Raw genomic sequence first — 21,620 nt, 5'->3', positions numbered from 1 at the left:
CTTTCGATCCTCAAGACTTTAGGCCAATATCTATACTTCCAACACTATCTAAGATCTTTAAGAAGCTCATCAACTCTCAAATTCTGACATACTTGAATGAGCATTCCCTACACAACCCTTACCAGTCAGGATTTCGCCTAAAATACAGTACTACCACAGCACTCACAAAAATCACTGACGACATCAGTAGAGCAATGGATAAGAAACTGCTCACAATTGCAGTACTATTAGATTTCAGCAAGGCATTCGACACCATTGACTTCGATATACTCCTGGCTAAGTTGCGTTTGGTGGGCTTCTCCGAACACTCCAGAAGTTTCATAGAATCTTACCTTAGAGGGCGCGAAATCTCAGTAAGCCTGAATGGTCTTTGCTCTGGATGGGTGGTGACAGGGTTGGGTGTTCCGCAGGGTAGTGTTCTGGGGCCACTTTTGTTTACTCTTTACATTTCCTCATTGACAGATAATATTCAATGTAAGTTTCACCTCTTTGCAGATGATCTACAAATCTATAAACATACTACCATTGAAGATTTTTCTCGAAGTGTACGACTATTAAACGATGATCTTTCTAGAATATCTTCTGCCGCTTCATGCATTGGTCTCATTATTAACCCCACTAAAACCCAATCAATTGTAATAGGGACCAAAAGAGGCTTGAATTCGGTTGATAGGCACCATCATCAGATCATCCTCAACGGTGTGAAGATTCCCTATTCTTCAAGTGTCAGAAATCTGGGACTGACTATGGATGAAACACTCTCTTGGGATATGCAAATTGCCACCTTGAGTAAAAAATTCTTTTATTGCTTGCATCAACTCCGTCTCCTAAAAAACTTTTTGCCATTTCCAACTAGAAAAAACCTTTACTTTTCACTTTTACTCCCCATACTTGACTATGCCGATGTTGCTTACATGGGTCTTACGATGAATCAGTTGAACAAACTGGAGCGCTTGCAGAATGCTGGAGTTAAATTTGTCTATAATTTAAGGAAGTTCGATCACGTCAGTCAGCTTAAACAAGACCTGAATTTGTTGACCATGAAACAACGCCGCATTTGGCACACGCTGCTCTTGGGATATAAGGTTCTGGAATCGCGGGAACCTACTTATTTATGTTGCAATCTGAGGTTTCTTGGAGATGCCGATCGTCAGACAAGAGCACTAGACAATTTTACTTTGAGAATACCTGCACATCTCACAAATTTTTCCTATAATAGTTTCTCAGTACGGTTTCCGCAATTTTGGAATCGTGTTCCAACAGAGATAGTCCGAAAGCCTTCTCTCAGTTCATTTAAGCTTAGTCTTAAAGGGTATTTAGCTGTTAAAAACTTTAATATGTGAGTCCTTATATGTATATATATTTTTTTTTCCAAGAAATAGTTCTTCAGATGTATCTCTCCCTTCTTTTCTCCCTCCCTCTTCCTCTTTCCCGCTCCTCGTCCAGTATTCAATCAGGAGTTATTTAAATTTTTGTTATGATTTGTTTTATATATGTGTATATAGAACTTGAAAAACTCGAACTGTTATATCATTAAGTTGTAGACTTTTCTGTAAAGGTTGGCAGGAAGATATCGCTTTGCGATATGCTCGCCTTTTGCACTTTTTTAACAAATTATTGTACAACCTTTTATGCAATAAAGAGTTCTAATAATAATAATAATGATTTTCCACCAAGTAAGGACTGAATCAATTAAATAATTATTCTCTATCACTTTATCTCAGTCTATCATATCATATTCTCTTGATAAGTCTATTGTCTTCCATCAAAGTCCCTGACGTCACCTTCAGCAATGACTCAGATTGGATCAAATACGAATATTCATACAAATCGACTACTGCTTCCACTCATTACTGTACTATACAGCGTGCCAAAAAAGTAACGTAACTCGTCAATATTTCTTGTTCGAAGAATTCTCGCAACCGTCCATTTTTAATTTCAAACGCGATTCATTATGTACTTTTTTGATTTCTTTTAGCCACATCGCTAAATAGGTAATCACTAATCAAATTACCTTCTATTTGATGTATCACAATTTCCATTTGAAGAAATTAAGTAGTTGGTGAGAAATATCAAATTCAAAAGAGCATATGACAAATTGCTTTCGAAACTAAAAATAGACGGGTGCGAGGATTTTCTTAATAATTCTTCGTATAAGAATAATTGACGTTACTTTTTGGCACGCTGTATACAAAGGTAATCTCTTAAGGTCACAGAGATCGCTCCATATGAACTCAACTTTTTATTCAACTTTGAAAATAGATTTGTAAGACGTTAGGTATCCTATAATCTATTCTAACAATAAAGTTTTGAAATGTATCAGTTTAAACATTCAAGACGGGACATTTTACAAGCGTTAAAAGCTATTAATGAAGCGGATTGAATGCTCATCTTTTACTCAACAAAAGGTGCATTCACGCAGTAAACAAAAACCGAGGAAATTGGCGGAATTATTCATCGATCATTATCCTGTGAATTATAATCTTCAGAACATGGGGAAGGCTCCAGAAGATACATGTTGCTACTGTCAAGAGAAACCACTGATACAACTAAAAACTTTAGTGAAATAAGAAGTTTATTGAAACTTTGGTGCCTAAAAGGTGAACAGCAAGGGTTTGCGAGGTTAACATAACCTAATTAGGTTATGTATAAAATTCAGTACTAAATAAATAAAAATGAAAAAAATATTTTCAAGCAAATAATTTTATTTATGTCATCGACAATTCAATATTTTCATTTAATTAAAGCTTTGAAGCATTGATAAATAAAAAAAAAGGTAATATAAAATAAATTCAAAACTATAATTCATTTATCACATTGTTTTAACAGGCATACTTGGAAGACTTTGAAGTAATTATTCCGTTACTGGACGTAGGAATTTCTGGAAAGAAAATATTTCTATTAATCAATATGATACTTCATAAGGGATGCTGCAATAAAAATTGAAGATTTAAAATGCGCGCGTTGTTGGCACATTGATTTTGTTATGACGGATTCATAGTAAACACGAAGTGTTATCAAAAAGATAAGGCCAAAAATTGTTTCTTGAAGAGTTACATGGCGGATGTCATATTTCCACACTGATGACCTCGTTGAAACTTACCAAAAAAAATTTTTTTTTTGTTAAACATCGATTTACTCCCAAACTATTCCTTTTGAGACAAAAATGAAAGACAGCCAAATAAATAATAAAAAAAAATGAGCTGTGCACTGATTCTTACATTGTTCCAATATATTTATCCATCAAAATATTCTGAAACAATTACTGCAAGGGGTTGAAGATTTCGACCCCTCTACATCGGAGCTTTCGGAAAATTTGGTAATCATTTCTGCTAAATTTCATCCCAATGCTGTCATCAATTCGCGAGAAAAAAATCAAAATTGTCTAATTGTTGTTAAATCTAAGCACGGATTCTTCATCATTCAGTAGAACCCTATATTTCGAGACCGTTTTCGCTTCAAAATTCGAAAAATACAGACATTATATATGATATTATACAGGGTGATTAACCGCGATGGTCTATTAGACGTTTATGGAAAACTGATCACAATTTTCTGCTGAAAATTTGCATGTTGGGTTTCGCGACAATAATCTTTCTCTCTAAAATATTTTTAGATCTTTACAACTTCCGTTTATACCGGAAACAGTCTACTCCTTCCTTATTTCAAATGGCACACCCAGTATATTATTGGATCATTAGATAGCTTTTTTGATGACAATTTCTGCAATATGTTTTCACCTTAGGTGAAAACTCAACGGCTCATGAGTTAATGAGCCTTTCAGGCTCGTGCCACAAACTTCCACACTCGCGAGAAAAGTTGGACTTTCCCCACTTGTTGCACAATATACTATTATGAAAGAAATCAGTGAGTTTAGTCTATACTGCCATACGAATTTTTTTTCAAAAATTGGAAGAAGCGATTTTCACACAGAATGAAAATAAATATGCACTGAAGAACCTAGTGAGAACGGTAGTGTACACCCTTAATGACCTGCAATATAAAAAGCATATACAAGGTGTGTCAAAAATGTGTACCAAGCTTTCTGGGGAGATAGTAAATTGAAAAATAAGTATAGTTTGATTAATAAACTTATGGCCAAAAATGCGTTTAGAGATATATCCTTCCAAAGTTGATAAAATTTTAAAAAATTCACCGCATAATTTCTAAAAGGTGAATGCCATCAGATTGAAATTTCGTGCATAAATGTATGTTTTTAAAATAAAATGATGTCAGCAGATTTATTCATCGCGAGATTCATCGATAATCATGGAAGTTGTCCAAAAAAATCATGACTCACCCTTTAAAAGCACCCTTCATAACAATATCAGAAATGTAAAAGAGTAATAAAAAAAATGTATTTCAACAACATACTTATATGCATGAAATTTCAATCTGGTGGCATTGACCGTTAGGAATTTATGAGGAGAAATGTTTTTAATTTTATCAAGTTTGGAAGGATATAATATATATCCCTTATTATGCATTTCGGACCTTAAGTTTATTCATCAGACTATACTTATTTCTCAATGTACTACCACCTCCAGAAAGCTCGGTACACATTTTTGAATCACCCTGTATAATCCAGTTCCTCTAAAACATTATTCATTACTCACCAGTACTTTCTGAATGTGAACTTTGTGCCCTATAAATTTTTGGCATTGTTAAGTAGGGATCTTCAAGTCGATTATTTTGTGCATCATATTGGAATTCTGAAAAGTTTTTTTCTGATGAAATATCCAATTTCCTAATATTCAGTTATAAGTATAAAGTTTGATTTTTCTTGCAAAATCAGCTTTCATTTCAAGGAAATCTTCATGTGTTTTTTTTTCGCATTCTTTGATAATCATTAATTAAATTGCGACTCAGTTCTCAAAGATTAACAGTGGCGAGAAAAAAGTACGTGCTGCTCATTTTTAGCACGCAAAAGCACCTTGTAATGGGGAATAAAACAACGTGAATCGCAGGTAAGTGAATTTTTGTCAACTATATGGGATGGATCTTAGATGGAAACGTCCTTCCTCTAAACTGAACTGAATCAACTAATCGCAAAAGTTTTTGTAGTACTAGTCTAAGATTCCGATATAAAACGACCTTCACCGAGATGCTTATTTGATAAAACGTATTTTATATTTAATTTAACATGTCAATAAATATATCACATATGGGTTGCCTAACAAATTTTAGTCCAGAGTAGGTTTAATTAATAATTAAAAAAAAAATTTTTAAAACATTTCACCGGTTTGATTATTAGATAAATTCTATACCAATCGAAAGTATGACGCCCATAGAATGTGCAAACGTTAGGTTGCCTATTTTTTTCCGGTCACAACTCTCGGGTAGCCAGGTATAAACAGGTAAATCTATACTAGCATTTTGCAACGGTCTGATTATTGAATCAAAATCAATAAAATTAAAGATTATTTTATTATGAACACGGTGGTATAGGGTTGCCTGCGAAAAATCAGTCCCGAATCCCGGTTGTCGAATTTTAAAAAGTTAAATATTGCTGCGAGTGAATGTGTGCGACTGAGACGTCCCAATCAACCATCTCATGCGATAGAAGAGGACTGTTTGAAGTCCGTCCAGTGACGCGCATGCTATTTGTTCTTTGAAATGAAAAGTATAGCGATAGACTCGTATTATGCGTGAATCATTTTGGAGTAGATAATTATCAAAATAGAGGAATAGTTATTTTTTTTTTCAATCAATTAATTATTTATGTGTGTATAATTGTTACAAAAAAAAGGAAATCAGATCATTTTCTTGTTTAATTTAAAAATAACCGTTTTTTAAGTAAATTACAAAAAAATTATGTGTGTGGAAAATTAATAAAACCATAAGTGAATTTTACTAACAATTATTTCAACATGAAAAAAATATAGAAGTTGTATTAGCAAAGATAATTTTAAAGATTCAATTATTATGTACTCACTGTATATTCAGCACTAAATTCTTCGTTATATTTCTTATTCAAAACGGTCACTTTTTTATAACACGTACTATGATAACCTACAAATTCAAGTGACGCACTGGGTAGCTCAACAAAATTGTATTCAAAGTGTTTTTTTTACGAAAAGCTAATTTTACTACACAGTTTTCAAAAGTTTCATCGTTAAAATCAATTATATTATCATCCGAATCACACAAAAAACACTTTTCTGCCATTTTTTCCAACAATAAATAGTAGTACGTTTTTTCAGTTGTGATTATAGCGACAATCTACTCCAAAATGATGTACGCATATACGAGTCTATCGCTATCCTTTTCATTTCCAAGAACAAATAGCATGCGCACTCTCTTTCTTTCACTGGACGGACTTCAAACAGCTGCTATGCTGTGTCCTCTGCTATCGCATGAGATGGTTGATTGGGACCTCTCAGTCGCACGCATTCACTCGCAGCAATATTTAACTTTTTAAAATTCGACAACCGGGATTCGGGACTGATTTTTCGCAGGCAACCCTATACCACCGTGTTCATAATAAAATAATCTTTAATTTTATTGATTTTGATTCAATAATCAGACCGTTGCAAAATGCTAGTATAGATTTACCTGTTTATACCTGGCTACCCGAGAGTTGTGACCCGAAAAAAATAGGCAACCTAACGTTTGCACATTCTATGGGCGTCATACTTTCGATTGGTATAGAATTTATCTAATAATCAAACCGATGAAATGTTTAAAAAAAAAATTTTTTTTAATTATTAGTTAAACCTACTCTGGACTAAAATTTGTTAGGCAACCCATATGTGATATATTTATTGACATGTTAAATTAAATATAAAATACGTTTTATCAAATAAGCATCTCGGTGAAGGTCGTTTTATATCGGGATCCTATACTATACGAAATCTCATCTTTCTAACCAGTTCCAGTGGAACCCGATCGGACTTATACAACGCGAGATTCAGATAACTAAAGCCATTTATTGTAAAAATAATGAATTTCTTTTTACTACACCTAATATACAAAGATCAGTAGTAGATTTAGAAAAAGATAATATTTAATTTAAAAAAAAAAACAAAAATCGAACTAGCAAAAGTTAAGATAAGGGGCTTCCATCGGAGGTATGTAAGAAGCGATACACCGGTTTCGCCGTTCTTAGAAGTCATCAGTTACGCACAACCTAACCAACGATGACAACTAAGTAAAAACAGAGGGAATTTAAATGGTGTTATTTTTCTATTCCGACTCTCTTAGGCCTTAGTGACACCATCTCTTAGAAGCTTAGAGCTTGTATGATTTAGGAGAGCTTGTTGTGTTCTGTATAGTCTTTGTTATCCCCTCGCCCTTCACATCACACCCCAATGGATAATGATGTCGAAGAATCTATCCCAATTTTAGCAATTAATATGGAATTTCAAAAGCTGAACCAGGCGCGGATCCAGGCCCGACTTTGGCAAAGATTTTGCACGCTTCAATTCATGTTACGCTACTGGGTTTTGCAAAGACGCGGTAATTTGTGAATTCATCCTACGTGATTGGTCGCCGATGAATCGGCCGTAGCCGATATCTAGCGCGTATCTAGAGAAAAGATCAGAGAGAATTTTCTGAAAGATTTTCAATAATTGTTGAGACTTTAGAAAAGATACGTACTTTAGATTTTAGCCATTACTAGCTGAATTTGAGATTTAAAATTTAATTTATCGGCGGGAATTGTGTTAGGATTCTCGGTAAGTGTTCACATTAATATTTGTATTTAACAAGTGATAATCTCACCAGGAGGAATGAATTAATTCTGAAACAGTAGTTTTTTTAGTCATCCATTTTGCCGAAACATATATTTCATTCAGGTTTGGTAAAATTCTTTTACGTGTCAAATAACTTCAACAAAACTCCTTCTCAGGTTTATATCATGATAAATGTAATCATTGTTTTTTATGATTACTTGGTTAGAAATCTGGAAAGAAGTTGTCAATTCAGGTTTATGTATTCTAATATCGTTGTTGGTCTTCCCAAAGCACCTCTCTTGGGATTGGAACCTTGTGCGAAAAAACAATAATCCTTGGGATGGAAATATCGCAGAGAAGAACATCCATTGAACAACAGAAACCTCCCTTGGGATTGAAAAATCGCAATAAGAACCTCCTTTGGGATTAGAAAATACAAGGAGAAACCTCCTTTGAGATTGGAACATCACGTGCAATTCCTTAAGAAATGGAATAGTTCATACATCGAATCAATATCGTTGTATCTGAAGTTAGTTTGCGGCATTATAACACCAACTTTGCTGAATGAGAATTGGAGTATTGTAATTTCCTCCGGATCTGGTATTTTAAAGGCTGAAAATAATCTGCTGAAGAGGTTCCATCTCAGTCATTAAAAGCTCAGTGAATCGGTGGAACCTAATTAATTTAAGTTTTTTTCATTTCAATTTTATATAAAGTGAAAAATTTGACCTTTATAAATGTTGATCGTATTAAAGTTGTTAAAACCTGGGTAGGAGTTTTGTTGCCAAATAAGCCTAACCACCCCTAGAAATTCGTCTTAGAGTCTCATCTCGATAATTTTTGCGAAGTGGGCAATTGTAACGTAACAATTTTTAGACATCTTCAAAAATTGGGTAAAATTAAACTTTTGCCGATATTGTAATCATTTTTGCCTTAGTATCTGCGCTTGTTTTGAAGCGCTGAATATGCATAATACTTCCACAAGAATAGATTCAGGAAAAAATCATGGATTTTCCAACAAAATAACAAAAATTCAAAGCAAAACTACATATCAAACAACCTCCATGTCTTTTGATATACTTTCACAATTTTTTTATTTTTCAAAAGTCAAATTAGCATCTCAAGCCGTAGATAAAGGCACAAAAAAAAAGAATAAAAAAATTAAGAGGGTACAATAATTTTTATGAATGATAGATATTTTGTGACATAAATGGTCATTGGTGAATGTTATTAATGTACTAGTCATTCATAATTCTTACATCCTACAATAAAACGTATATTCACAAGTTAAACTTACCTCCTTTAGTTATATTTGTAATGTTTTTCAATAAAAATTCTTTATCTTTGGATTCCCATATCAACATATTTCTCAACATTTTCACCATATTTCTTTGAGCATTAGCCTTCTCCCTCACATAATAGAGTCTAGCACTGAATAAAAATAATTAATACATTTATAACAAGCAGAGATCATGGTTATTTTTTTTTATAAACAGATATAAAAATTCTCCAGATTATGGACTCAAACAATTATTATATTTACTTCAAAATGATTTTCTATGAAATAAATGTCTATTTCGCATGAAAGATCAAAAAAAAAACGCAGATTACTTACCAAAGAGCGATTATAATTAAAAAGATGACACCTGGCTTCATCAGATACCCCAAAAGTTTGAAAGGAATGAATCGAGATTTTTCAAACTGTGAAAGTATGACCTGATAGAAATATTCGTTATCTGCGAATGGACCACATTTTGTTGCTGGAATTCTGAAATAATATTCTGAATTAACTTTCGAAAACTACATAATGTTGTTACAGTGGCGACGCTAGGGAGGGCAAGAGGGGCCCTGGCCCCCCTAAAATTTGACATACTAATGCTGAAATAAATACAAGATTAGCAGAACTATGATTTAGATTCACTTTGCCCCCCCCAACAAAAATCCGGCCACCCCTGTTTTTGAAAGCTGGCGTCGCCACTGTGTTGTTATGTGGGTACAAAAACCAATTAGGACAATTACTTCCTTATGTACTTTCATTAAACAGATATGTATCAATTTCTCAATAATGGGCAAAGGGCAATTTTCTTCTCAGTAAATAACCTACCTTTGAAACTTTAGAATTATAGAATTCAATACTTTTTGTTTCAAACATTATACAATTGCAAATGTAAATGAAAGTAATACAATTTCAGTGATTTATTATTGTAATCAGTAAAATCAGTAGTTGATAAACACTTTCAAGAAATGAAGTCTGCAGTTTCACTATTACCGGCCGAGGAAGAGCTTCACGGCGACCAAAAAGTGCTTTGTTTTGCAAACTGTGACTGCATATTTTTCACCATGTTTGTTGTGAATTTCAAAAATTACAATGCGTTGTTAAAGCGTGTATATGTCCATTTTCATCAATGGCGTAGTTTTTTCTTGTCAAATGTCAGAAAATGGCAGCTTCAAAAGTGACAGTTGCCTAGTTAGAGTGCTATGCGAAATGAAACCTTTTATTGGAAACCTCATTTTTAGATTGTTTCTAATGAACTGAAAACTCACTGATAATACATGCTCATCAGCATATCCTTCATATCTTATAAATTAATGTTTGTGTGTAATATTTAAATAAATATGTTCTTTTCGATTCGCACATAGAAATATAGGTACTCACCTAAAAAGTATAAACAGTAACGTGCCTCCAGTGGCCAGTAATGTCAAAAATGTTAGGGTAAGAAACCAGGTTTGAGTTTGAGAAGCTCTCCATGCTTTAGTTGATGGTTTGCACAATTTAAGTACATGATATTTCTTCAAATAGAATGTTAGGAACATACGAATAGTCACAATAAGGGATAGTAAGGGAGTGAAGAAGAAACCCATCCAAAAAAGGGATTGGCTATAAATGAGATCCAAGGTATTACTGGCAACATCGAACTCATAGTTGGGCGACATTTTGCAGTAGTTAAATCTGAAATAGTCATAAAGAATATTAGTTACTGAACAGGAAAATGTATTAACATCTGGAATATATAGGGTGAACCACGGAAACCTGACGTTTTTTAACAGGGAATTGAATATACGGTTATTGCCATTAGATTTAGATTTAGGTTTCATTGTACTGCGACCTTATGGTCTATTGTGTCCCCTTCAGAGCTGTTCTCGCCATTAGTCAGTCTACAGCTCGCCCTGCAGTTCCAGAGTTCTAATGAACTGCAGTATCTGGGGGCATTTTTCGTTTCCTATAGGGCTAGTGCAACCAGGTGCTCTAATCCATTAGGGAACGGAGACGCGCGAGACAACACGCTCTATTAGTGATGACGTCACACACCGCCATTTTAGTTCTCCTGTCAGTGTTCGGAATCCAAACAAACAAATTATCATTCAAATTAGTACGTTGTCGTTTAAGAAATTGGCTTATTTTAATAAATGAGATTATTTAAGGAACGTTTTTACTATTAATTGATAGACAGAAGGCACAAGATTAATGCCAGTAAGTTCGAACTTGAAGTTCAACTAATAAACACGGCTTTTTACAAAATCTGGGGAATGATACAGAATTCAAACTCACTGGTATTAACCTCGTTCCTTCTGTCTATCAATTAATACTGAAATCGTTCCTCAAATACTCTTATTTATGAAAATAAGCCAATTCCTTCGACGACACCGTACTAATTTGAATGACAATGTATTTGTTTGGATTCCGAACACTGACAGGAGAACCAAAAATGGCGGTGTGTGACGTCACACTAATAGAGCGTTTCATGGTTTGTGCAACTCGTACATTTATCAACCATGCTCTCTGCGTACATGCAAAAAAATGCGTGCATATACACCTATCTTGTTATATTTATGTTTAAAATGATAATTTAAATTTTTTCTTGAGATCAGGCATATTTCACACAATTTAATTTTTTATTTTTCTATGAATAGTTGGTTTATGCACAAATAATAAATAGTATTCGATATTGGGATTTTCCGTTAACTCCAATAACATGTGAATTCAACAACTAGAAAATTGTAGGTATAAATGTGAATGAAAGCCGGCATTCATACTAAACAAGGTACCTGTGCAAAGTTATTTGAATATCTAATTTTTGAGAATAAGAATCCTAATTATTATACTCTGTACCTATAGAAATTGTATTGAATAATTTAAAATCTCAAATTGATCCGTTCTTTTCCATAAAAATTTCTTCTTTAGACTACAGTTAATTTTGGCAGTTTTAGTTGATTAAATTACTTGAAAAAAGTCAGTTCAAATGAATAAAAACTATCTGGCGCCCCTTCTTATATTGTGCAATTATAAGACCCAATACCTTTCGACTGAAGAAAAGTTTCGAGCACACTTTTGACTTATGTTTTTGAAAAATTGGTCGTCATTTCCAAATGTATGTAACAATGCCATGAACTTTGTAGGTGTCTTCATTTCAAATCTACAGGGTTCGCTGCTCACTGAAAGCATCTCGAGAACTATAAAAGACACCTATATTCTTTTACCGTGGATTTTTTTAAAAGCATCGGTTAGGTTAGGTTAGGTTGTTTTATTGCAATTTAAAGTTCTATAGCTCTAAAAAACACCCTGTACAAAATTAAGAACTAGTTTCAACTTACTTGTACAATAAATGATGAATAAGACTAATCGCATGAATCAGCAGGCTGAGGAGAAAATCATAAAGGGTGAGCCTATACATTTCTTGACTCAATGAAGTTTCCCAGCATTCCTGAAAAATACTTATGTTGTGTATATTTTTTAGATGAATCAACATATAGGTTATGGTTATATTGAGAGGGATTACCACCAGGTGATTCTTCGTGTATCAGTCAAACTTTGGTATCCAATCGTTTCCTGTCTGGTGCTCCTGCGATGACCAAACTGTGTTCGCTGTACGAAGTTGTACAGGGTGGGCAAATAAGCGAGGTAAGTGGCTGTATCTCAGGATCCACTCATCGTAGAGACTTGCGGTAAAAATTTTTAACCATAAAGTGTACAAGAAAACACACTGGAAATTGTTTTGAAGTTTATACATCTACCGCTAGGGGGCGTAATAACTACCGTCGAGTGGAAAAATGAATTTTACTCGAAAATGTTTCATGTGAAGTTGAAGTTGTAGGCCTTGGAATATTCTCTATCTTTTTGAATTGTCACTTTCGATTTTACGACATCAAATAAGGGTAGGTGAAAGGAAGAAATCTGACTGATTGAAATGCCTGTAACTTCAGTTTGGCTCAACATTTTTGAGCAAATTAGATCTCATCTGAAAGATAATATTTTGTTGATTGAGGACAAAATATACTCATGATAATTTTTTTTTCGCTGCTATCGATAGGGGGCGCTAAGTCAGAAGTTCATTGTTTTGTTCATTTTACTCCGAAATTTCAAATGTAATGAAATGATTTTCTTAACAGAAACAGAAATTCCATCAAATTTGCATGAAAAAACCTGAATGTCGCAAAGCGATAGTTTCAGGCGTTCTGAAGTTATGGCCGAAAGAAGATATTCTTCAACGGATGCACTGCAAAAAACCAAATTGTGTCTTCAAGTTCTGACAGAAACAGAAATCCCATCAAATTTGTATGAAAATACCAAAAATCGCAAAGCGATAGCTTCAGGCGTTCTGGAGTTATGGCCGAAAGAAGACACAATTTAGTTTTTCAGTGCATCAGTTGAAGAATATCTTTTTTCGGCCATAACTCCAGAACGCCTGAAGCTATCGCTTTGAGACCTTTTGGTATGTCCATACAAATTTGATGGGATTTCTGTTTCTGTCAGAACTTAAAGACACAATTTGGTTTTTCGCAGTGCATCAGTTGAAAAACCATAACTTCAGAACGCCTGAAACTATCGCTTTGCGACATTCAGGTTTTTTCATGCAAATTTGATGGAATTTCTGTTTCTGTTAAGAAAATCATTTCATTACATTTGAAATTTCGGAGTAAATGAACAAAACAATGAACTTCTGACTTAGCGCCCCCTATCGATAGCAGCAAAAAAAATTTATCATAAGTATATTTTGTCCTCAATCAACAAAATATTATCTTTCAGATGAGATCTAATTTGCTCAAAAATGTTGAGCCAAACTGAAGTTACAGGCATTTCAATCAGTCAGATTTCTTCCTTTCACCTACCCTTATTTGATGTCGTAAAATCGAAAGTGACAATTCAAAGAGATAGAGAATTTTCAAAGGGTTACAGTGATGATATTTTTTCTTTAACTTCACATAAAACATTTTCGAGTAAAATTCATTTTCCCACTCGACGGTAGCTGTTACGCCCCCTAGCGGTAGAGGTTTGAACTTCAAAACAATTTCCAGTGTGTTTTCTTGTACACTTCAGTGGTAAATTTTTTTACCGCAAGTCTCTACGATGAGTGGATCCTGAGATATAGCCGCTTACCTCGCTTATTTGCCCACCCTGTACATTCACTTCATCTTACTTTCTCAAAGCAAATAAGTAGAGGGCATCAAAGGCCAAACATACAATATTTCTCTTAAATTTCAAAAATTACCGTCGGCACTAGTTCTTCGTCTATAAAGTGAGCAGAGCCACTTGCACTAAAGTCAATGAAGCCTATTTCATTAATCGTCGAGAATTTGTCATAATAGACATTGAAATGAGATTGGGATATTTATTAGGAAACTAATCAAATTTCGAATTAGTAATGATTGTAATGAACTTACTTGAGTAAAAGAATGAATCAACCAGAAAACAACCAAGGTACCCACAATAACTGAACTTAAGATGAAAGATCTGATCAGGGTAACACCAACAGCATTCCTTTGGTTCCTATAATTTTCATACCTGAAAATATTTAAAAAAAAATGTATTTCCTGTTGCAATTTCAATAGGCAAAATTCAATGAACTTTTTTTTCTGAGGTTCCTTTTGAAATATTGATGGATCATGATTAAAGTGAGTCACCAAAATCTATGATTAGATTATTTCTTTATTTATTTATGTGTATTACAAATGTGATACGATCAATAAAAAAAGGATCTCTAATATCACATCGAGAGGAGGCCAGGCATTGAGATAAATTGAATCAACACTAAAATTGAATCTTCAAAAAATACGAGTGTTTCACTGTTCGAGAGCATATCTGCAGGTTGGTTAATTTTATTATAAAAATTTAATTAAAGTCCTATCCACAAAATCTTTACTTGTGTTCAAAATCATTTCGACAACAATTTTATCATCTTCAGAAACTAGAGATTAGTACAACCATTAATTTCTGAAGATAATGTATTTTGGACAAGATAATGGTTATTTCAACCTATATTTTTTCACATCGCAAAATAGGTAGAAGTGAAGTGTTTCTAAAAAATTTAGTGTCATTGACAGAGTTTCCAGCTGATTATTCTGAAGTTTACATAAACAGTATCTAACAAATGCTATATCTTAATGCATTCAATTTCAAATACTAACCTTGATATTCTAGTCAACAAAATTGGCCCAACCACATTGAAAACATTAGCTGTAACTGCTATAACTATAGGCCCAATTTTCTGTTCACCATGTTTTTCTAATAAGAACCATAAAAAAACTCCAATGCAGATAAAAATCATGAGTATGATCACATTAGTTGCAAAATAAATCAACTTCAATTTAATCCTAGTCATGAAACTGATTTTGTTATTATCTGTACAGACTTCACTGAGAAATTCCTAAAAAAAACAATAATACAAAATTTTGCATAAGTTAGTAGTTTTCTGGAAATGAAGCAAAACTATTACATATATGTTTTAATATTTTTTCAACATAAATCAATATATTCTGTACAAGATGGTGTCCCAAATTCGATGATTACTGAAAGCATCTCGAGAATAGTAAGACTTAGAGAAAAAATCTCCAAGGGCACCCATTTCTTTTTTCTAAATAATAAGGTATTAGAAAGCAGATTTTTTTTCTGTTACCTTATTATTGTGAAAAAAGAGAACAGAAGATTTTTTCTCAAGTTTCATCTTTCTCAAGATCTTTTCAATGGGCATCGAATTTGGGACACTTTGTATAAGAAGGATTCAGCATCAATGATATAATTCTTTCCATTTTATTAGCAAATTCATTTATATTTCAATACTGAGAGGTTATATAATCACATATAAATACCTTTAATTCATTGTATATAGCTTTCGACTTCAAATCAGCAGCTTCTTTGGTAGCTATTCCGAAATCCCATCCGCATAATATTTTATTAGCAAATATATTTCTCAAGCCTCCTTCAGTCTCTATGAAGCTCTTGCGATAAGAATTAGCCACCCTGAGAGTATACAATAATTAAAAAACTACAAATCAACTAATATCAGAAAAGCACTAACTCCATAGAGTGCTCGAATTAGAATGGAATTTGATTTTGGAAGGTTTCTGTGAATTGAAAATATATGGAGGACTGATAATCGGAGAGAACAGCACAGAAATATTACTAATCAATTAATAATCAAATTATTTATAGAATTTGTATGATAAATAGATCAAAATAACTATTTCTTTGCATTCTCCTGAAAATGTATTAATTTTGTTTGGGTGAACCAAAAAAAAAAACACTTAAAAATCTAAACAGAGTACATATAAGCAGAGCATGCAAAGTTCACGCTTGAATTCCAATTCAAACTCAAACTCAAAAATGTGGAACAAACGAAAAATACTAACCCATAACTTAAAACCAAAAATGTGAAAACATAGAGGAACAACATGGTGTAGAAATAAGCGTAAGGCATATTATAAGGAAAACCATAAATATTCACAGTCTCATTTGAATAAAACCCATAGTAAAGCAAAGTATCAGTTAGAAAACCCTGTGAACAGAATTGTAAACAAAAATTAAAACAAACAAACATTATCCATAAATTCATAGGGTTAGTTGTGAATAAATATCATTGAATCATCAAAAAATAGAATGTAATGTGAGAAAAAGTTGTTAGTTCATTTTTAATTAACATTTTCTGTCAATAAATCTTTGAAATTAAGAATTCGTCTTCAAATTTGAAAATGTTAATTTTTGGTGTATAGAAAACATTCATTATTCTAATATTAAACAATACAATATTTTTTATAGAGGTTGTATAGTTTTTTACAAATTTTCAATGTTATAACAAATTTCAAGTCTTTTCGAAAAGGATGTTGTCATCATCAGAAACAAATAGTTAATGATTGAGGCTATCCTCTACCTAATAAATACATTTATTCAATTTTTTGGACTCTTTTTTTTGTGAGGGCCTTCTTTTTCACTGCTTGGTAATGTTTTACTTCCGGAATCAAAACTGAAGAATTTTATTTGTATGATTTCAAGGAAAAACAGGGTATATGTCTGAGAGATTCTAAAACTGTATGAGTTGTTATAATTTATTATTCTTGCAGTTTGACACCTTTTTTGATTTCAAGGCAAGAAGAAAGGTTAGGCACCCTATGTTTAGTGAATTTTGTTCTTGCTGCTGTAATCTAAAAATTGCACTCTCAATTCGTTGTTTAAACATTAAATTTTTTTGATGACTATAGTTTAAAACCTTTCCCAAAAATACATGTTTGTTCATTCTGATGACTACATAATCGTTGTCAAAACGGCTACAAACTGAAGGAAATATTCCATAGTCAGAATTGTAGTCAGTTTGAACCTAGTAGAATACTGAGTCTGTGAAACAGTGAACTCGAAATATGTATTTAATGTTCTGTACTTTTTCAGGGGAATCACCTCCTGGATATTGCAAAAGAAATGAGAAAATAAATTCCTCATGAAAATTAAAATAAATTAATCAAAAATAACACCGAAATTGGAAAAATAGACCAAATTATAATTGACTTTTAGTTTTTCATTCATTTTTGTTTGAATTTGAAAAAGAGCATAACATACACACATAATGAAGAGGAACAGACACAATCTCAAAGTTTGAAATTAAATTTTTTCTTGAACACTTCAGCCAATTTTAGCAATTCTTCGAAGAATTGTAGCTTGAATCCTTGGGAACATAACTATTCAGATGCCGTCCTTATTAACTTTTTTTTCTGATATATACAGGGGGGAACAATCAATATCAAAAATTACTCAAATGTTGCCCCATCTTTTCTGAACATTTCTTCTTTTTTTTAATTGGACTATGAGATTTGCAATCATCAACTTGATTTCATTGGAACAATGTACTTTTTCATGCAAATAATAAAATTTCATTGCTTAACGTGTACCCTTATTCATTGATATTATGTTCATCAATTTAACGATTCTAAAAATGATGTTGAGTGTTTATTTCTTCAATCAAATATTCATTAGATAGAAGAACTTTTTCCATTAGATGTATAAAGTCGTACATTAACTGCTTCAGACAATTTCAATGAACAATAACCCATAGCAGATCGAATAATGAACCAAACATTGTAATAATGAATATTTCATTGGTTTAATGGAAGTTGTGTGAATAGTAATGTTTCTGAGGAATCAAGCTACAATTCAAAAAAATAATTGTTCAAATCGGCAAAAGGATTCAAGTGAAAATAAACTACAAACTTCGTTGAGATTTTATCGTTTCCCCTAATTTTGCTGCTGGGAATATTTTAGTGCTGAGGGTTTTCAAGGCCGGATTGTTCAACAGAATTGGAAAAACTGCGTGTTCTAGTCGGTTTTTCACCTGAAGTGTTGCCTATTACTGAGGTAAGCTAACTTCAGAGAGATTTCTACTTCATAGATTGTAACTTGACGATTGATTTCTCTGATCTAAATGTCGACTATCCTGTTTCATTATGTTTTTGCAGTTTTAGAATTTCGTATCCTTTTTCTGCTATATTTGATTATGATATTCCGGAGTCATTTTTTATGTAGACTGAGTCCGGATGTGTATTTGTACTTTCTCCACCAGAGTGGTAGGGGGCGGAGCTATGTGGTTCATCCCCTCCACTTCTGATAGCTTTGCTATTTGTATGATATATTGCTGGTAACTAGGCGTTATGACCTATTGATGTTTCTTCTATTGCTATTGATGCTATTTGAATGTTTATATATTTCAATGGCTTCCATATTCAACATACAAGCTTGCCAAGGAAAACTTCAAGACTACACCAAGGAGCAACTTTCTCCCCAACAGGGTATTCGAGGTGTGGAATCGGCTTCCAGATGAGGTTGTGTCATCGCGATCAGTGAACTCTTTGAAGAACTTTCTGAATGGATGGTCCAGCCAACAACACTGATTGATTCCAGTCCATTCATTTTTTTTTTGTATCACTTCTCGAAAATCTCTCAGTTTCATATTAAATTTTTTAGTTTTGATTTTATAGGTTTACGTTTACTCTTGTCATTTTGTAATAATAATAAAATAGGAAAACTTTTCAAAAGGCATAACATAGAACCCATTCATGAACCAACACAAAAACTGGGAGAAGTCTTAAGAAGTGCAAAAGGTAAAATTGATCTGCTGTCTAAAGATGGTGCCCATTGCGGAATTTTCCACTTCTGTTGAGCATAATAACTGTCTAATAAGATGAGCAACTTATTTTTTACAGAGTGTCCCGGGAGTAACCTCCCATACTCTTATCAGAGGTAGAGTAGGACTAGAGTATAGATTGACTATAAAACTTTAAATTAAATAAAATAAAGTTATTTCCACTAAACTATTTAATTGTCTTCAACAATTTTTTCGCCACACTGTGGCTACATTTTCCGACTAATGCTATTCAAACAATTGTTGCAGACAGTTAAATAGTTGAGTGGAAATTACTTTATTATTATTTTATTTATGAGGAATTCACGCCAAGTAAGGACCGAATCCGTTAAATATAAAATATTAATTTCTGCCTTTCCTCAGAAAGTTACAAGGTGAGTTTTCATAATCATGGAAATACTTAAACTATCATCAGACCCAAATTTATCGGCGGAATTCTTTGAAACTTGGGATGTTATTGACACATGCTGGGATCTAGTTAGAGATATATTAATTATTTCATTATTCCAGGGGCGGACTCATTATTCCACATTTAAATTGTTCAGGTTGAAAATATCACCGTATATGAATAGATGGTAATAATGAGATTTCGGCTCATTAGTATTTTGTTATGTAAAATTTTATTCAATAATTTATGCAATTTCGGTAATAAGGAAATATTTTATGTATTGGATGTATATACTTATTATTATAATATAATGAATTACAAACCTCTCCAGTGAAAATATCCCACACGCTAAATTGTCTTTGGTCTGATATTGGAAAGGGATTTTTAAAAGTTAACTGCGGTATAACGATAAACGAATGAGTTACAGCCATTACTATTAAGTTCAAAATGAACAACCATCTGAGGAATCTAAAATATGAAGAAGTGGCTGATCCAAATTGACCTTCAATGGTTTTTAAGGAAGAATACCATAATTCATAAGAATTGATTGTATCTTGAACTTTGGTTTTCATCTGAAAAACAAAATTAATTTAAAAACTGGAGAAAAAGAGCATTAATCTTTTTTGTAGCATAACAAGAAATTTATGAATGAATTTGCTCAAATATGAGTAAAAAATTATTTTTGAATTTTAACCGAGAATGGTCTTAAATGATTTGTTCAACTCATGGAGGAAGTATTTTAGATCAAAATCAGTCTGTCTGGCCAATAAACGAATGAAATACGCTGAACTCGTAATTTTCAGGGTATCTACAAGAACTAAATATCAATATTAAGTTCTTCAAAGACCAAAATCCATTAGATGGTTATGGAATTACACCCATATGAAATTTTGTGTAAAATACCAACCCAAATATTCATGCAAAATTTCGTGGAAGATGAGAATTGAATTTTGGAGACTTTTTTGTCACAGTAACTAGCTATAAAAACACAATCTCACCTGACAATATTTCATGCTCATTCTATATTGTAATCTTTTAAAATTACTTATGGGGTGACTGTTCTCCTTTGTATTAATTGATTTCGCTAATTTTTTTTTTATGCATCTCTTCATTGTCAAACACTGAGGCAAATGTTTCAATACATCCCTAGAAAATATGTCAAATTTTTTAGAATCCTAGTCAATTCACACAAAATGAAATAATAAGATAAGAAATGTACCAACTTTCTCAATTTTTCTGATTCCAAATTATTTTCCATTAAATCATCATCCTCCTCCATTTTTGAAATAATTTGATCAGCATGGTATTCAATAATATTTTGTGCACTGTCTTCTTCATCCTCTGCAAAAAGAACGAAAGTCACGAGTCTATTAGCAAAATAAAATTCACAAAACATTTCAAATTGCTTATAGTTATTTTATAGAGAATTTATTAAGGCTTTCCTTTCAATGCATTCCTGTCACAATTTTTTTTATAATATGATTAAATAGTAATATATATAACGTGCTTGAAATAAAATACACACCACAACGATTCTGCAGACCAATATGTTGATGTTTTTGTTTAAATTTTTCCTGAAGATTATTGCGATATCGTAAAGTATGAATGTGACTTGGCAAGTTTTTGGATTTTTTGCTTCTATTCTTTGAGGTATTCATTTTGTTTTCATCTTCTTCACTGTCTACACTCACATAAATTTGATCAGAAAATAAATTTACTCTATCCATATTTCGTTTGTCAGGGATTTACTTGTAGATATGGCAAATTTTGCACTCCCTCAGAAACACTCATCACAGACAATAATAATGCCACGATAACTCAAAAGTATTACTTGTAAAAAGATAATGGAGATAATCTGTAATTGTAGTACATATCCATTGTTATTGTTTATCCTGAAAGATTTGACAACATATCTTCATATGTCAGGTATTTAGGTTAAAAAAAATGCCACAGAAAAATTTGAATTTTAGATCTACGCTATAGAATAGCACATTAAAATTTTTCAAAAAGTTAAAGTGCTCAAGATAATTTAACAAATATTGTTTTAAACATTCTTTCGTTTCAGAAGAAAATTATATATACCAATAATGAATCAAACTTCAACATTCCATTTTAAATTCAAATACTCCATCTATTCAGCCGAAGCTGAGTTTCATATAT

The 21,620-nt window shown here is 32.6% G+C and overlaps 1 protein-coding gene across 2 annotated transcripts; it reads right to left on the bottom strand.

Annotated features, from left to right (window-relative positions):
• Positions 1-2,683: 2,683 nt before the first annotated feature.
• Positions 2,684-21,381, bottom strand: LOC123683267 (transmembrane channel-like protein 5). 2 transcript variants are annotated; one of them, XM_045622192.1, is made up of 14 exons: positions 20,986-21,380; positions 20,684-20,801; positions 20,459-20,606; positions 19,784-20,032; positions 16,299-16,444; positions 15,759-15,909; positions 15,078-15,316; positions 14,334-14,454; positions 12,267-12,376; positions 10,330-10,623; positions 9,289-9,441; positions 8,971-9,104; positions 4,617-4,712; positions 2,684-2,881 (listed from the first exon to the last, which is right to left on the bottom strand). In XM_045622192.1, the coding sequence occupies exons 1-14, from the start codon at positions 21,185-21,187 to the stop codon at positions 2,823-2,825; spliced, it is 2,220 nt and encodes a 739-aa protein (XP_045478148.1). In that variant the 5' UTR covers positions 21,188-21,380; the 3' UTR covers positions 2,684-2,822. The 2 variants fall into 2 exon arrangements, with proteins under 2 accessions (XP_045478148.1, XP_045478149.1); XM_045622193.1 differs by lacking the exon at positions 4,617-4,712 and having other exon boundaries at positions 20,986-21,381.
• Positions 21,382-21,620: the final 239 nt, after the last annotated feature.

This window comes from Harmonia axyridis, chromosome 6, assembly GCF_914767665.1.
Source record: "Harmonia axyridis chromosome 6, icHarAxyr1.1, whole genome shotgun sequence".
NCBI lineage: Eukaryota > Metazoa > Arthropoda > Insecta > Coleoptera > Coccinellidae > Harmonia > Harmonia axyridis.
The sequence above is the reverse complement of the archived record's forward strand: the minus strand, read 5'-3'. Positions and strand labels throughout refer to the sequence as shown.

Excerpts from the sequence above, each read along its gene's own strand:
- LOC123683267 (XM_045622192.1), bottom strand. The coding sequence starts at position 21,187 with ATGGATAGAGTAAATTTATTTTCTGATCAAATTTATGTGAGTGTAGAC. Across the intron at positions 14,455-15,077 it reads TTGTTGACTAGAATATCAAG|GTATGAAAATTATAGGAACC; the intron begins GTTAGTATTTGA and ends AAATATTTTCAG. Across the intron at positions 9,442-10,329 it reads TTACTGTTTATACTTTTTAG|AATTCCAGCAACAAAATGTG; the intron begins GTGAGTACCTAT and ends ATATTATTTCAG.